This window comes from Cricetulus griseus (assembly GCF_003668045.3).
Source record: "Cricetulus griseus strain 17A/GY chromosome 1 unlocalized genomic scaffold, alternate assembly CriGri-PICRH-1.0 chr1_1, whole genome shotgun sequence".
NCBI lineage: Eukaryota > Metazoa > Chordata > Mammalia > Rodentia > Cricetidae > Cricetulus > Cricetulus griseus.
The window spans coordinates 271150978-271168584 of NW_023276807.1; the positions used below are offsets into that span (position 1 = coordinate 271150978).

General features: G+C 50.5%; 2 protein-coding genes across 4 annotated transcripts in view; one reads left to right on the forward strand and one right to left on the reverse strand.

Moving 5' to 3' along the window:
- Farp1 (FERM, ARH/RhoGEF and pleckstrin domain protein 1) overlaps nt 1-10299 on the forward strand; it is a 259534-nt gene extending 249235 nt beyond the window's left edge. For both annotated transcript variants that reach the window (XM_027393905.2, XM_027393906.2), the window contains exons 20-27: nt 804-872; nt 1027-1116; nt 1648-1730; nt 1814-1926; nt 2284-2450; nt 6711-6818; nt 7679-7830; nt 8825-10299. In XM_027393905.2, coding sequence (XP_027249706.1) covers nt 804-872; nt 1027-1116; nt 1648-1730; nt 1814-1926; nt 2284-2450; nt 6711-6818; nt 7679-7830; nt 8825-8909 — 867 coding nt within the window. In that variant the 3' untranslated portion in view covers nt 8910-10299. The remainder of the gene's footprint in view (nt 1-803; nt 873-1026; nt 1117-1647; nt 1731-1813; nt 1927-2283; nt 2451-6710; nt 6819-7678; nt 7831-8824) is intronic.
- A 3032-nt stretch (nt 10300-13331) lies between these two features.
- Stk24 (serine/threonine kinase 24) overlaps nt 13332-17607 on the reverse strand; it is a 92383-nt gene continuing 88107 nt past the window's right edge. For both annotated transcript variants that reach the window (XM_027393909.2, XM_027393908.1), the window contains exons 10-11: nt 16818-16954; nt 13332-14359 (exon numbers count right to left, since the gene is read on the reverse strand). In XM_027393909.2, coding sequence (XP_027249710.1) covers nt 14323-14359; nt 16818-16954 — 174 coding nt within the window. In that variant the 3' untranslated portion in view covers nt 13332-14322. The remainder of the gene's footprint in view (nt 14360-16817; nt 16955-17607) is intronic.

Consider the following 17607-nt stretch of genomic DNA (forward strand, 5'->3'; position numbering starts at 1 on the left):
CCCTGAGAGAGAATAGCTACATAGACTAGACTGGTCTTGAACTCAGAGATTGACCCACCTCTGCCTCCCATGTGGTGGAATTAAGTGTGTGCCACCATGCCCAGCCTAAGATGGGAGTCTTGTTAGGCTAGTTCCTAACTCCTGGGCTTTTGGTCCTCCTACCTGTCCCTGAAGTATCTGGAATTATATCAAAGCAGTAGTGTCTACCTGAACACAGCTTAAGATGATAGGGGATGTCCTTTAGAATATGTTTCTCTTATTGGTTGATGAATAAAACACTGTGGCCAATAGAGACAGGGAGATGGGCGAGACTAGGAGAGGAGAAGAATTCTAGGAGAGGTAGGCAGAGAAGCACAGGAAAGAGTCGCCATATAAGAACCAGGAAGAAAGGACGCACCAGACGTTCTCTGGTAAGACCACATAGAAATACACAGATGAATAGAAATAGGTTAATAATTAAGGCAGAGCTATCCAATAAGAAGCCCTAGTCATTGGCCAACAGATTAATAATACAGCATCCATGTGCTTATTTGGCTGAAACAACTGTGGGACCAACCTGGCGGGAAAGAAAAACCGGCAACAAAATGGCGCCCAACGTGGGGCCAAGATTGGACTAAAATACACATAAAATCTACCACTCATAATTATTGCTGCTTGCAGTGTTGCCTGCTCAGAACTTGCTCTCTTGCTCATTGATCACCAATTAGTGCCATACCGGCCATGGGGCAGGGTTCAGGACAGCATCCAGGCACCAGCTCAGATTCTCACAGTCTTGGTAAACTAAGGCCCTGTCTGTTCCACAGGAGTTCATCCGCCTGGGCAGCCTCAGCAAACTCTCTGGGAAGGGGCTCCAACAGCGAATGTTCTTTCTGGTGAGTGGGGCAAGCATTTTGTCCCTGACAGTCCCAGAACCCTGTCTGCCAGTGGGTGAGGAAGATCATGGGGCTGGGACTTGTCCACTCCCTTTGGAGGACTGAGAGGTAAGAAGGAGCCTTTCAGCCCACACATTTCTTCTTGTCCCTCTAGTTCAATGATGTCTTGCTGTACACCAGCCGGGGGCTGACAGCGTCTAACCAGTTTAAAGTCCATGGACAGCTCCCACTGTATGGCATGACGGTAAGTGTCCAGAGCTAGCGTGCCTTCTTCATGGAGAGCAGATACTTCAGTGTCTATTAGCAAAGAGAACCCTGGAAACACTACCTCTTCTGCACATATGAGGCCACAGGATGGTCTTTCTAGAATCCAGGGCAAGTTAACTTGAGCCCTATGGTATAAATTTGTCTGTCTCATGCTGGCCCTAGCTGCCCATTCTGTGAGGACAAAACCAACTTTCCTCACCAAGGCAGGCCCCACACTACATCCTGGTCAGCTTGCACCCCCCTTTGCATATGGACCTGGCTAATGCCAACCTTCTCAGAATCTGGAGAGGAGGGATATGAGCTGCCTGAAGGATTGATGCAGCATGTTCCCTAGTCTTTCTGACTGTTCCCTCAGAGTACCTTCCCTGACGGTAGGCACGGGCTCCTCTGGTCCCGAGTCCCGCTGTGAGTTCTGCCTTTGCGGGTCTGGTAGCCAGTTTGGTGTGCGTCTACAGATACACCAGTGTGTGGCTTGCCGCTCAGCACTGACTTGACAACTCTTCCACAGATGGAGGAGAGTGAAGAGGAGTGGGGTGTACCTCACTGCCTGACCCTGCGGGGCCAGCGGCAGTCTATCATCGTGGCCGCCAGGTAACTCCTCCTGAACCCGACTCCTCTTGTTTACCTTTGGCCTTCCATGGTCTTGAAAAGCTTGACATCATGTCTGTCTCCAGTTCCCGGTCAGAGATGGAAAAGTGGATGGAGGACATCCAGATGGCCATTGACCTGGCAGAGAAAAGCAGTGGACCCACCTCTGAGCTCCTGGCCAGCAGCCCCCCTGACAACAGTACGTGGTGTGGATGCACACATGACTTAGCAGGGGGCCTCCTCTCTGTGCTTTTTGGGAACCATGTTGAAGTGGTGCAGGGGAGCTGAGTCGTCATCTCTCCGAAGCCATGTATCAGCCAGTATTGATGGAGGGGGAGCCGGCCACAGGCCCAGTGTCCACCGGCAGGAAGGACTCCCAGCCAGGGCAGGGGATACTGGAAGCATGCTCCCCACCATGGAGGGTTCGTTAGAATCCTACCCATTGGCACCTTGGAGGGCCATACTAGGAGTCCCCACCCCTAGCCTTCTCTGGCATGACGGGAAAGCTTGTATTAGAAGGGACAGTATCAGTGTCGCCTTTCACGATTTCTTGCAGAGTCCCCAGATGAGACCACGGCGGCTGACCAGGAGTCTGAGGACGACCTGAGTGCTTCGAGAACATCTCTGGAGCGCCAGGCACCTCACCGCGGCAACACAATGGTGCATGTGTGCTGGCACCGGAACACCAGCGTCTCCATGGTGGACTTCAGCATCGCGGTGGAGGTGTGCTAGGAGGGGGGCGGGGCGGGGGCGTGGCTGGGAGGAGAGGGGGCGTGTCTCCACGGTGGACTCCAGCGTGGCTGTGGAGGTGTCCTGGGAGAGGGGGCGTGGCTGGGAGCCAGGGGGCGTGGCTCCACGGTGGACTCCAGCGTGGCTGTGGAGGTGTCCTGGAGAGGGGCGTGGCTGGGAGCCAGGGGGCGTGGCTCCACGGTGGACTCCAGCGTGGCTGTGGAGGTGTCCTGGGAGAGGGGGCGTGGCTGGGAGCCAGGGGGCGTGGCTCCACGGTGGACTCCAGTGCGGCTGTGGAGGTGTGCTGGGAGGAGGAGGGGGTTGCTTTCAGAACTTACCCAGGGTTCTCTATACCTGGCCACTGACAGCCCCTTCCTGTGTGAGCATCCGGAACACAAGAGCAAGCCACGGGTGTAAGGCCGCTGTGGCCGAGTAGGCACACTTCCCTTGTCAACGCGGGTGCTGCTCTTTCACCTTCGTTTCCCGTCACCTGTAAGCCTGGCCATGGTCATTTTTTAAAAGATTTTATTTAATTTATTATGTATACAGTGTTCTGCATGTCTGCCTGCAGGCCAGATGGTTGTGAGCCACCATGTGGTTGCTGGGAATTGAACTCAGGACCTCTGGAAGAGCAGTCAGTGCTCTGGCCCCCAGACAGCCAGGTCTGAAAGTGGTTGAGGTGATTCTAGCAGGACCAACCTCTGGATGGGCCCTGTGACTCATGCCTGAATAGTTGCTTTGAAGGCGAGCCTTCCTCTGGATTACTGTACTTAAACTTCCAGAACTTTCCAAATCCCACCACAAAGCAGCCACAGCATTGCCCGACAAGCTTGGGAACAGCAAAGCACCTGCCAGTATGAGGCTCTAGTCCCCTCTAGGCAAGGGGGTACTTCTGTCTTCTCCATCTTCAGTGCCTCTGACTCTGGTCCCATGTGGGGGAACTTCTATGGAAAAGACCACACTGACTTTTTAAGATGTACAAAGTGCTAATACCTGACTTGACTGGGCCATAATATGTGAGCCCAGGACAGGAGTGGTTTGTTCTTTGATCTAGAGAGAAGGGAGGCATGCCACAAATCCTTCAAGCCAGAGTCTTGGAATTGTGTTCTGCAAGTGGCCTTTACAGTTCAGACTGACCTACTGAGTTTCCTACACCAGCTGTGTCCTGAAGACATTTTCAGGGGGACCCAGCTGAGACCGAAGACCCTAACTCTCCCAGGCCTTCCCTTTCTCCATTAGTGTGGTAGCTTTGGTATCCCGTGGTCATATTTCCAACTTTCTGCCTCATGAGAGGCTGCTCACTGCCCCTGCCTCCAGGTTGCCTGTCCTCTAGGTCTGTGTGTGAGGGCATCCAGGTGAGGCGTGTCACAGAGATGGGGGACTCTTGCTTGAAGGCCCAGAGAAGAGCTGAAGACCATTGTGGGGAGGCAGTACTGCCACAGATGCGCTGACAGCTTGAAGAAGCTCTCTCAGCCTCACTGCCTGCTTCACTTCTGAAATCCCGCCTCTCAAGACCCTGGAGGCACCTGGGCTATTAGAGGGGCGGGGTATAGAGACACAGGTTGCTCCCCGGGTCTCACTCCTGAGGGCGGCACTCCCATCCTCAGCGGTGTGGTCAGGAGTGTACAGACCACTGTCAACTTCAGCCCATTGCTTACAGCTCAGTGTTTAACATTCCTAAACCGTTGTCACCTGCCATCTGGGTTAGCCTCTTGGCCTGTAGGATTGTCACACCTGTGCCTGACCCCTCAAGAATTCTTGTTGCCAAAAGCCGTCTGAGCCCCACGCCAGCCGCCTGCTCGAGTTAGGCCCAAATGAATACACAGAAACTTGTATTGGGTTCGAAGCTGCTTGGCCAATGACTAGGATTCTCATCTGTTAGCTCAGTCTTAATTATCATAAATCTATATATTTTATAAGACTTATTGGCGTCCCTCCTTGCCGGTGGATCACATCCAGCCACTGGAGCAGGAGCGTAAGGGAAAAGAGGGTGCTTCCTGTTTCTCCTTCTTTAAATATGAGTCTCCTTGCTATGTCACTTCCTGCCTGGATCACCACTTCTACTACATTTCCCAGAATCCTCTTTTGACTCCTAGTCCTGTCTAACTTGCTGTCTCATTGGCCAAACAGTATTTTATTCAACAATCAGTAAGATAAACACACACAGAAGTACTTCCCCATCAAAGTCTGTTGACAGTATCACACTCAGAAGCAATAATGATGCAGGTTCAGAAGCCCTGGAACTTTAGCTGTTATGTCACTCTCCAGGAACACCCCTCCCAGGGTGCATTGCTTCAGTCTGACATCCAAGGTAGGCAGCTGGACTCGAGGGCCCCTCCCTCTCACTGCCCCCAGCTCTGCCTCCTGTCAGAGCCATCACAAGGAGGAGGGCCCCAAGTGGGAAGGCTGTGGGAGCAAGTGTTGCCTGTAGTTAGAGCCAGTGGGGGCTTTGAGACAGACGGTGTCTTTTCAGAGCTGGGGGACAGTAGGCCTCTGTGGTTGTCATAATGGCCGTGAACACTGGCTAGAATACTGGATTATCTTTGCAGGGCACTAGAAGGAGAATGCAGGTCAAGAGGTTGATGGGTTGTCGTCTTCCATACAGAGGGCCTTGGGGGAGAATCTCCCAGATTGTATGTGTATCCTATGACCCAGACTCCACCTTGGTGAGCACCTGGCCCTCTCCTAGGTCTGCCTTCAAGCATCTGCTTATCAGCCTGTGTTGGATTACATTCCCAGGGCCTGGAGACAGGACGCTAGACCTGGACTGGTGGAACCTGTAGTAGGACAGTAATTTCAGTCAGTCCCCGAGTGGCAATGCGTTTAGGGTGCCCGCTGTTTCAGAATCAAACAGCTGAGGCTGACCTGGGCCATCCATACGAACGTGGGCTCAGGACAGTGGCATTTGACAGGCCAGACACTGCTAGGAACTAAGCTGGGGTTGGTGACTAGGGACGTGGCAAGGACAAAGCAGTTACATTGCTTAGGAAGAATTCTAAGTGGGCCAGGAGAAGAGTTTGTGAGGGGCCTGTCTCATAGACAGCAAGGCTCGCGGCTGCCCGAAACTCCCATTTCCCTTCCTGCAGGCAGGTAGGGGCTACCCGGTGGGTGGATGGCCAAAGCTCTTTGGGATGTGGGCAGAATCCCGTCTCTCACTGCAGTCTTTCTCAGCTTACACTGCTTCCATCAGTCTGAGGAGCTCAAGGATAGAACTTATAAATGTTTCCATACCAGTTTCTAGCCTCTGGGCTCTTACTGGCAGTTACAGACTTGGAGATTTTAAGTATGGCAGAGTTTGGGTTATTATATGCCTGCGAGTGCTGTGGAAGCCAAGAGGGTGTTGAATCCCCTAAAGCTGGAGTTATGAAGGCCATTGTGATTACCAGCTGTGGGCACTGGGAACCCAACTCAGGTCCTCCGCGAGGACAGGGTGTGCTCCGAGCTCTCCCCAGCCCAGCTATGTCGTTTCTTAAACTGTGCAGTAATCTCACCATCTCTGGTGAACTGTGAGGAGGTGTTAATTAGCCTTCACCATATTACACTCAACTTCTTTTCAGTGCCCTTGACGGGAAGGTTTCCTGTCGGGAGGGAACAGATGGACCTCTTTACTGTCTCAGGTAGCTGGCGCCCATGTCTGTGCTGCGTCCTTGCCCTGTTGAATTCTTACAGGAACTGCAGGATTTAAGGGTGCCCTGAAGCAGGGGCTGGGAGAGTGGCTTCTTGACGGTCCCACTAGGTGGCAGCATAGAGCTGCGCAAGAGAGCCTCCTTCAGTCCTTGGTCTCCCAGGGAAAAGACCAGAATCTCAGGGACTTGGATGGCTTCTCACAGCGCAGGTGGTCAGAAGTCAGTCATGGTGGGCCTTTTGCCTTTCCCAGCTCACTGGCTGGCCTTCCCTGGTGTTCTCACCTGTCTCTGTTGTTGCATGGTGTCCCCGAATCATTTCTTCAGGGCACCACACCTAGGACTGAGGGTCCTTCCTAACCCCCAGTATGACTGCTTGTAACTAATGACAATACCTGAAACCACCATACCCCCCAACGTCACATTCAAGGGTGGCTACAGCAGCAAGAAGTCAACACCTGTGTGAGCATGGTCTGTGACAGGTGACAAGAATTCATCATATAACCCGACGACCTCAACACACAATAATATGCCTGTGTGGGGAACCCGTTCTCAGTGCTGGGGTCTCCAGTACCCACCACGGAGGCTGCATGGACTCTTCTCACTCTGGACGCCCCTGCTTGTCTTTCAGAACCAGCTGTCTGGGAACCTGCTGAGGAAGTTCAAGAACAGCAACGGGTGGCAGAAGCTGTGGGTAGTCTTCACCAACTTCTGCCTGTTCTTCTACAAATCACACCAGGTAAATGCCCCATGGGGTGGCTGGGCCTAACGAGGCAAGCAAATGAATAGCCTCCATGAAACATGCAGCTCTAGCAGGCAGCCTGGCCTGAGGGAAATGCAGGACTCCAGGGCCAGCCACGTCCATCGGGGACCTTCAGCTGTAAGCAAACACTGACACTGTCATTTGCTCAAAGATGGGCTTCCAGGAGCTTCCTTACTAGCTGCTGCTCAGAAAGTGGGGGGAGGCAAGTTTGCCTTTTCCGCTTATGTAATTTCAAGGCAGGGAAGAAGTGTCAGCAGGGGTCTGTGAGTCCCTCTTGGTGTTCCTGAATTTAAGAGGAGACACAGATGCCTGGGGACAAGGAATGGACCCAAATGGAAACTTGACAGTTGCAAGCTAGCAGGGCCGGTAAGCCATCAAACTCCAGGCTTCTGGGAGAATGGACAAAACACGCTGTCAGGGGGGTCAGACACACAGTCGCGAGGGGAAAAGGATAAAGAATCCCAGAGCATTGGTAGGAAGCTTAACGCCAGCACCAGAGTAGAAGGTTGATGAGAAAACAGGCTTCTCTGACGACAGACCTCGCGGTGGCTCAGGGACAGACTCTGGGAAGAAAAGTGCACACGTTGTCTTTAGACAACCACACCTTCCTGAGGGTGGTCTCGTATCCAGGTGACTGACTTGTCCTAATGGACTGGCCCTTAAGGAGGAGACAGGAGCTTGTCTCCTCTTAAGAGGGAGATTCCATTCCTTACAGACCCACGCCATATTGGGCAAGCCTGGCTTGCTCTGTTCTCACTCCTGAGCTGGAGCCCTGTCAGAGAGCAGCAGCACCACTGTTGACCACTCCCTCATAGCGGCCTCTGTCCTCTCTGCAGGACAATCACCCCCTCGCCAGCCTGCCCCTGCTGGGCTACTCACTCACCGTTCCCTCAGAGTCTGAGAACATTCACAAGGACTACGTCTTCAAGCTGCATTTCAAGTCCCACGTGTACTACTTCAGGGCTGAGAGCGAATACACATTCGAGAGGTAGGCTCCGTCCTGACACCAGGGCTTGTCTCCAGTTAGTATGTATTCTGTAGGCTTGCTTCGTATTCCTGGCCCCCCAGTGTGGCATCATAGAGGCAGGTGCAGTCCCAGCTCCCTTAGTGATACGAATAGGTACCAACCAGGTACGGTGAGCACACGCCGCCACTGTGCTCTGTATATCAGGAAGGTGGCCCACAAGCAGTACTCATGGGGCCAAAGGACCACGCAAAGAAAAAGTGAGCTAGGTGTTGGGTAGGAGACCCCAGGGCAGTGATCTTCATCTAACCAGGAAGTCAGAATAGACGCAGGCCGCCAGATTTTTGGGTGTGAACTCGGGGCAGTGTAACCCCAAGGCACGGAACTGCAGTGTCCCTACGTGCCAGTTCCCACCTCGGGAGCACGTTCTCTTGTGGCCTGGCTGCTGCGTGTTCCCTCCCTGGCACAAAGCTTTGCTACAAGCAGTCCCTAGGAAATGCCCACAAAAGCCAGCCAAGCAGTCCCTAAGCCGAGCCCAGAAGGTAGCAGTTCTCAGTGTAGACCCTCACCTGGAAAGACCCAAGGCGTGCAGCCTTGACATGCTGAATCCTAAGAGGTGGTGGCCTCTGGCCTCCTTTATCTGCACCCGAGATGTGTTGAACCAGGTAAATTATTGAGATAGATTATTCTGAACATATCCCTGAACCCTGAGATCCGGTGCCAGTAACACCCTCAACTGTGACAACTAGCAGTGCCCAGACTTGGTGTGTCCCAAAGACAGTGCTGCCCCTATTTATTGCAAGTGTATTAATGATGGTTCCCTCAGGTGGGAGTGCAGCCCTCACAGGGTCTTTGAAACTACCTAGTGTGAGGTGTGTCAAACATTGGGGTCACCATGGGAACCCTTGATGAACTCTGATCTTCCATTGTTCTTTGGAAGTCGTAATCAACATCAAATTTGTTGTTGGCACAGGCATGTGAGGCACTTTTATGTCTCCTCCGTTTTTTTTTTTTTTAGGTGGATGGAAGTCATCCGAAGTGCTACCACCTGCTCAGCCTCTCGGGCCCACATTTTGAGTCACAAAGAATCTCACCTGTATTGATGGCTGGACACATTGGTTGTTCCAGTCACGGCTGCTTTCTTGGAAGATAGAATGAAGCCTGGCAAAATTCACACCTGTCTGAACACACTGAACATCTATCTGCACCGGTTCTCGCCCACCTCCCTCCACAGGCGTGTCTCCAAACCTTGTCGTCTCCAGTACTAATCTCTCCATGGAACAGTCTTTCCCCTCCAGGCAAAGGGGGTGGGCTTGTCTTGCCATTCTCCTGGGGGCGCTTTAGCTTGTGCCAGTATGGAGACATTGTCATCAAGAGTGCCAAATGACAGCCTGCCCTGCAAGCGCACCCCAGGGCAGAGCCCACACGTCCGTTCACCTGAAGACACAAGTGTGCTTTTTCTCTTAGGAAGGAATGTGTTGTGTTCCTTTCCACCCACAGACTGCTGTTTTCCAAAATGGATTTCTCCAGTGTCTACAACAAATGGCGCAGTCTTAAGCAAATGAGATCATTTTTGGATTTCATTTTTTTTCAGTCTTTCTACTTTTATAATAATAGGGCACTCATAGGACTCACTTCCCTTGACTAATAAGCAATTTGTGGGGCACTCCGTTCCACTGAAGGGTTTGGCTCCAGTGAGACCCCGGTTACCAGACCTATTTTCTTGGTGGAAGTTGACCAAATTGTTTGTGATTCTTATTTACAAACTGTAGTGGGGTTTTCTGTTAAGAGCAGCAGATATCCAGTGCAATACCTGGGCGTCACCATCCCGTGCGTGGTGTGTAAAATGGGGGCTCTTAGGCTGTGATGTTTTGCTGTCTGTTTCACAAGCATGAGAAGCTGTATGTCGTTGACCGAAGCCATTGTGCTGTTATGTTATGGGGTGTTGAGTGAGCTTCGCAGAGAAGCACTCACTGTATGGTAATGGTACGTAGTCCCAGCCCTGGTGACTGGACCCAGTTCCTCCTGACGCCATGGTTTGAACCTGCACATTCTCTAGTAGTTATGTCTTCAAGTCTTTCTTTTTATACTCATTCCTTCCGGGCATGGGGTACAGATGGATGACACCCCACATCTTGTACAGACTCCTCTGGGGACCTGGCTGCCAAACACTACCTAAGCCTCCCAGTGGAAAAATGTTTGCCTGTTCTCCAGGGTGGCTGGGTGGCTGCCATTCCCTTCATGCATAGAGCCTTCTACAATGCAAGATGGCCACATCAGCACGTCCTCTCCCAATGCCCTACATCCCAGCGAGAAACAGACCCGCCAACGTCAAGGGGCTGTGGCTGGTGTCCACGACCCACTGATGGATGACCAGTGAGATGTGTTAATCATTTGCCTTACAATGTACCAGATGGCTCTAAGTACTAACAAAAGGGAATAAAAATACCTCACGCCACAATCCAGCACACATAAGTCTGAAGGCAAAAACCACCACCTTTGTCTTGTCTTTTTGTGATGGGCGGAAGGGTGGTACTGGGTGGACATGCAAGGGGAAAGGACACCAGGCATGGTACTGAGGAAATAAAACATTCTGGCACATTGATGAGTAAAGGCTTGGCCAGGAAACATGCCGTGGCCCATTATGTCTCAGCCCAAACCACGGAAGCCACAAGGTTCAGCCTGAGTGGGGGAGAGTGGACTTGGAAACTCCTAGCAACCCAACAGCGATTTAAAAACCAGACACAGGCATCTTGTCATCTTTAGAGAGCTCTCAGTGCCATGGTACAAAACTAGGGTCTCTTGTTTATTCAGCATTTTCCTGGCTGTAATCTAACTGTGCTTCCCCGACCACGAGGCCTTTTCTCACTCATCTTCCTAGACCCTGTCAACAGATCTCTCAACTATCTCTCCTCTCTTGTCACATACACCTGCCCTGGTGCAGGCCTATTCAAATGCTTAGCTCTGTAAAGATGCGAACTACCAGGCATTCTCCGCTGAGGCTATGCTATTCAATAGATAAGCTGGCATCTGCAAACACAATGTGAACCCGAGTTCCTGGTTCCTGGAACCGGAGGTTTGGACCCCGAGAAATCCTCTAATGGAATTTTCCTGGGCTCCCGACAGAAACACATTGGGGGGGAGGGGTGTCTACAGGTCTTCACCATCCAGACACTGCTGTGACTCATCCGGGGACCCCCATCACTAGATCCCCGTGGTGCTGGTGCTGTGACTCATCCGGGGGACCCCCATCACCAGATGCCCAGTGTTGGGAACAGGCTCCCTCTGTTACCAAGTTCCTGCAGGGCTGGAGACAAGACTTCCTTCAGCAGTGTAATTCCAGACTGTCTGCTAAGATACGTGGTTCCCGTGTGACAGGCACTTCTGACTTCTATACAGCTGCAGGGCGGCTAGGACAGAGTCTGACAGCCCCCAATACACAAGACACAGCAATTACTTCTGAGAGTTTCATTGGTTGTTGATGACAGACATCGTGGGTACTCAGGAACTCATTCCAAAGTGTCTCCACCTCCGTTGACACATTTTAAAGCAGAAACACAGAAGCCAGGTTTTTTAAGAAATAGAATGCATATAAACCAAGAAAAGTATAAAAGACTACATAAAGAACTAAACAGGAACCTTGATGAGCAACTCGAGAACAAAACAGTGGCTTCTTCCGTGAAGAAACCAAACCCCAGCTGCCAGGATCCCACGATCTCCCACAAGAACTGGTGGATCCACTCACATAGGATGTGATCCCGGCACTCAGAAGGCCAAGGCAGGAGGACCCTGAGTTCCTAGTCAATGTGAACTACCCAAATGACAACCTGTCCCATGAGTCAGACCTCCCAGTCAGCACTTGACCTGCCTCACACTACTTCACGGCACCGGCACCCTCGAAGACTATGAGTTGTGAATGGCTTGGGTATGGCAGAGAGAGACTTCCTGAGTCACGCTGAGCTCACCCACAAAAGCCTGTGATGCCAGGCAGGTGCCAGTGACAGTTCTGAGATGGGCCCTGATCTGAACGAAGGACTAGATGGACACACGGATGCCAGATAAATGACACATCCATAGAACATACCATCCCATTGTTGAGCAGGAGACTCTAAGGCAGTCAAACCCCACATCCCCCAGAGAACTTTCTAATACATTCTCAAAGGATCAGGTGTTGTTTTCACAGGCAGACACTGCCTTGGAATCCAGTAACTGACCAGAGGACCTGCCTGTAGTCTCAGAAAACATAAGCTTAACCAGGATCTAGTACTTTCAACAGCTCAACCACACCAGCTAGTGTTAAAGACAGGCAGCAGGGATTGCACGGGAAGCCCAGGAAAGCCCTGACCCACCACTCCCCTGGGCTTGTGTCCCAGCACTGAGAAAGAAGAAGAAAAAAAAAAGAAAGAAAACAAAAATGGTTGGCTTCACTATCTAAAGGCCTATCAGTATCCATTTGTAAAACTAGAGCACTCTATCCACCAGAAAAGCTGCTGCCCTCAGAGACCCTCTTCAAGTCAAACAGGCAAACTCCGTAGAGTACATGCACCTCTGAGTGACTCCTGCCTTTGGCTGATGTGTCAGGCCCCACACAGGAAAGCACACAGCACTCCAGTACAGAGCACGCTAGGAAACGCACAATACCCTCAAACTTCAACACTCTAGCTGTAAGGTAACGGTACTGGGGCCAAAGACCACTGGCTGCTCTTGCAGAAGACCTGCAGTCAGTTCCCAGCACCCATTCGGCAGCTCACAACTAGCTGCAGTCCCAAAGGCTCCAGCGTCCTCTTCTGGCCTCCATGGGCACTGCACACGTGATACACAGACTTAAAAAAACAAAAACACAGTCACAACTGTGGTTGGTTCTATTTCCCCTAGCCAAAATGTATCCTTGGTTGAAATAATTAATCCAGCCCAAATCTACTTCTTGTAGAGTACCACAATTTATTATAGTCTAAAAACCTAGACCCCCATTTAATCTAAACTGTCATCTCAGCCAGGACCTCTAGTCTTGGGCTGCCCTTCCTGTAACATCGAGGCTACCACACACCCACAAGGCCAAGCAGACATCCCCAAGTTCACCCAAAGTTCCTGCTCCAAAAACTATGTTCCCTGAGACCCAGCACTCCAAGAAGAGGACAAAATCAGCATGAGCAAATGGAAACACTACAGAGATCTGAGTAAGACCTGCTCTGAGAACCCAAGAATTCCCACCCTGCCAAGCAACGCTCTGTAGTACACAAGCAGATAGCCTGGCTGATAGCGTCAGGACCAGCTCCTTGACGAGAACTGAACCCACCCATCCAAGTCCTCGGCAAGAGCATCAGCAGCTCCGCAAACCCGAACTGGCCATATCCCAGTGACCAGCCACACAGTCGCATAGGACACTAACGTGGACGTTTGGCTGTTTGACATCTGGGCCCTTTCCCCAGAGTCTCCACACATACGCTTACCCAACCATACGCGTGTGCAGAGCAAGTGCCCCGACCCCTCTGCAGAGCCATGTTTTTTAAGAACAGTATGCAAAATGAGTGAGTTATAAAATTTATTGGTGTAAGCATTCAGACACTTTCATGATGGGAAAATGATATGCAGATTCTACGACCAGGTTCAACGGAAAGGTGTGGACAGGACGGTACAGCTGGTGCAGACACAAAGGCACAACTCAACAAAGACTAGATGAGGGTGCTTCATCCGGGAGGAACTCAGAGTAATGTAAAGCTCTGTGAAAAAAGATATGTCCCAACTGAAAACACAATGAAAACAGTACCATCGATGAGAAAGAAAAACTTCCAAGAGTACCAAAGGGGGCAAAGGGAAAGTGAGGGAGAATTTGCATGTTTTTGAGGTACAAACAGGAGTGTTCCGTGGGGGTTGGGAGGGTGCTAATTATTATTCATGACAGACCCTGTAAATACAAAATAAAATCCAAATCACTGGTCACGGAGTTCAAAATTTACATGTAATAAAGGCAAGGCAATAGACTCAAGTTCTGGCCTGTCAAATATTTACTCCACAGAGATAGATTATCTACAGAAGCACTTGGCCGATGTGTACACAGTGATCCCTTACGCACGCCAAAATTTCCGTAAAAATGACGCTATATACAAGTCTGTACATGATCCACCAGAGCGACTCAGTCTCCCGGGGCAGGAGCTATCAACATGAAGCAGGTACCTGAGGTTGCATGTCTTCAACTGCCTTGTCACAACCCAAATATACATTTCAGGGTTTTTGTTAAAGATAATTTTTCTTTGAATATGTGCACTATGATTAAAATTAAAAACGATAAAAAAATAAAATAATTGCTTGAAGGAGTAGACCCTCCCCACCCCATCTGAAAGACTCCACTGGCTGCAGCACGATGAGGACCGTGTCCCTGGACAGGTGCTGGCGGCTACAGGAGGGCGGGGCCCCTCCGTGACACCTCTTCTCAGAGACAGCAAAGGCGCTCATTGACTTTTAATAAGGAGGAAGATGAAGAAGAAAGGAAAAACCAAACCCGATGCCAAAGGCATCTCAGTGAGCTGAAGTTCCTCCACCACTCAGAGAGTATCTAAGGAGAAAGCAAAGAGAGAAATCAGTATACATTATTTCTCACACCTGAACAAAACTGCTGACACCAAACCAAAACTCTACATTCTTTACAGAAATTTCAAAGTCTTTTAAAAAATCACCAGTGGAACCGGCAGGTTACCAGATCTATTATACAAGAGTTTATAATGACAAAGAAAATTCTGGTTCTAACACAAAAACTCATAGTAGATAAAAGGCAAGCCTTAAGTTCAGTCTCCCTGGAGAAGAGTGTCATTAAAACAGCAAAAGACACCTAGGATCATCCTGCTTTGTGTGTGTGTGGGGGGGGGGATGCACAGCCATGCAAGCTCTTGCGGAGTCAAGAGACCATCTCTGGGATCCCCCCTCCAGTGTTCTCCATCTTACTTCTCCACACAGCATCTCCTACTGGGTTGGAGCTAGCCATTCTGTCTAGGCTGGTTGGCCAGCAAGCCTCCAGAATCTACCTGTATCTCTGGCCAACACCCCTCCCCCATGCTGGGACAGAAAGCCTTTTTGTGTGGTGTTGGGCCTACACCCAGGTCTTCTGCTGGAAGGAAGCCCCTCACCCACAGAGTCCTCTCCAGCCCAAAATCTATTGAAAACTGGTGGTAACCAAGCTCAGGGACACAGGCCCATGGTTAGTTTGAGTCTACACTCAGCAATTCTTTGGGGCAGCAATATGGAGGCTGGCCAGGCAAGCCACAATGTGGCCCAGAAGACGGTCTGTGTGTCCACATGAACACCTTGCATATGTGACATCAGAAGGCAATATATTAAAAGACAGGAGAGATGGTAATAACCGGGTCACAACCGTAGGGCCCATGTCACTTGTTTAAAAACAAAAACATTGTCTTGCTTTTGAATGCTAAATGGTATAATGGCCAAGATTTTTTAATCACTCAAAACTGACATCAAATCACAGGGCCAGGAAGATGGCCAAGGACATATTTAAGAAAACTCATTGCCAACATGCCTCCCAGAGTTCCCTTTAAACACACTGAGCACTCAAATAGGTTCACAGATGCTCTGAGCAGTGCCCTGGAGCACCAAGAGCTACAAATGACTTGCCATGGGTTAAGTTTCTCCTCCTGTGAGTGGAGGATCCAAAAGCCCTGAAAATACTTCAGACAGAAGTCACTTCTGAAGAGACTGCCCAAACCACTCATGTGGCAACAAACCAGGAAGAAGCCTACGTGACAACCTCTGGTTGAGCATCACCCTATGGCTGGTGGGGCTCCAAGAACGCCAAGGACGAAAATGGAAAGCCTTATCCATGTTGATGGAGACAATTGTCTATCTGATAACTTAGGAGGGTCTACTTAGCCCAAAGGCCATGAGCGTCTGCTTGAAATCTAAGTTTGAATTGAAGAAGATGTAACCGTATGTAATTCAAAGCAGATTTCAAAGGTTTAACACCAAAGAAAACAATGCAAAATATCTCAATAGGTAATTATTTATAATGATTATAAACTGGCAGAGGAAAATATCAAACTTATTAAAATTGTTTTTCCTCTTTACTATTTTGGTAGTTTCTAGCAAATTTGAGATTCCATGTGTGAGAAGGCTGGGACTACAGCTCAATGGCAGAATACTGCCTAGAATGCTATAGATGAAAGGATAAAGTCCTGGCACCACAAAAATTCAAACACGCGCTCTCGCGCACGCGCACACACACACACACTCACACTCACTCACTCAGAAGGCACTCAGCAGGTAGGAGGTGTTTATAGACACACCTGATAAACTGAATTAGATCCCTGGATTTAAAAAGTGACAGGAGAGAAATCAGCTCCTGAGAGGCATACCTCTGCCCACACAGGTATACCAGCAAACGCACACACATCACAGAAAAGTGACACTTATGCCACCAAGGAGGATATGGAATGATCCCAAGTTAAAGAACTCACAGAGACCTGCCAGGTGAGCCCACAGAATGGGTTTCAGGCTTATTTTTCCTTTATTTCTGTAACAAGCTGCTGCCTTTAGAATCAAATCTGGGGCAATCTTAAAGAGACCACTCTCCTTCAATGGCCTCAAGAGTGGGAGGCACCGAGCCACAGCACAGACCTACAAGCACAGCTCTAAGCATGGCACACCAAAGCCTCTGGCTTCAAACCCAGCTCCCAGTAAGCATTGTGACTGAGGCTCTGTCTCTCTGCTTGTAAGACCACGGACACAGAGGTCTTTTAAGGCATCTTGCATTTCTCTGGCAAGAGCTATAAATGCAAGGCTCTGTGGTCTTTCCCAGATTCATTTCTTTCATTTGTACACTTCAGAATAAGCCTTCAATAGGTTTTGCTGTAAGCCCCTGGTCTGGGGGACAACAGGAACAGTCAAGAATGAAGCACCCAAGAGATATGCCAAGCTGCGGCCTGTGGCAGCTTCCTAGTCCAGGAAGCCATGCCGCACCACCAGGCTCCCCTCCTACAAACCCGCTCCAGCCCAAGGCCAGTTACCTCTGCAGCCGCTGCACAAGCTGAGCCACCATGGTGTCAGAGATCCCAGGGCAAGCCTCTTCTGCCAAATAGATGGCTCCTCGGAGCTCTTCTATTGACCCCAAGTTTCCTCCACATGCCTGGCTCTTCTCCTTCAGCTGAAAATGTATACAAGAGCAATGAGACATGTGTGTGCACAAACCTGGGTGGGCCCTGATGCCATCACCGACACCACCACGTCAGGCTGTCAAGGGATCAGGCATGAGCTTGGTGGCTGCTCAGTCACTCTGGGACACCTATCTTGGGCCTCTATGAACATTATGTACATATAGGGCAAGAGAGGACCCGCACCTGACTCTTCCATGCAAGAACAACGCTGCACAACTCCACACACAAGTGAGTCTGAAGGCGCAAATCCATTCCCTCTCCTCACTGCAGAAAGTGCTATCAAGGTCAACTACATGCAACTCTGGATTCACTGGCAGCTACTATGAAGGTCATCAAAGCCGCACTCCTGATGGTTATGGGCTGGGGTAAAACTCAGACACACTGCCTTTAGGGCCAGGAGTGCTGTCAAATGTTCTCACGTGGCCACCCTGAGCCCTGGGACTTGGGCAACACCTCCTCTGGTCCCATGAGTCACAGCTGTGTGCTTAGGCACACCTCCCGGGCATGAAGACCAATGCCAACTCTCTTTCCAGAAGGCACTCGGAGTACAGCACAAGAGCCGCTCACATCAGGGCTGAGTTCACTCAAGATCCACGACCTCCCCAAACATCCAGGTAGCAGCTGCAGAAGCCAGACACACAGG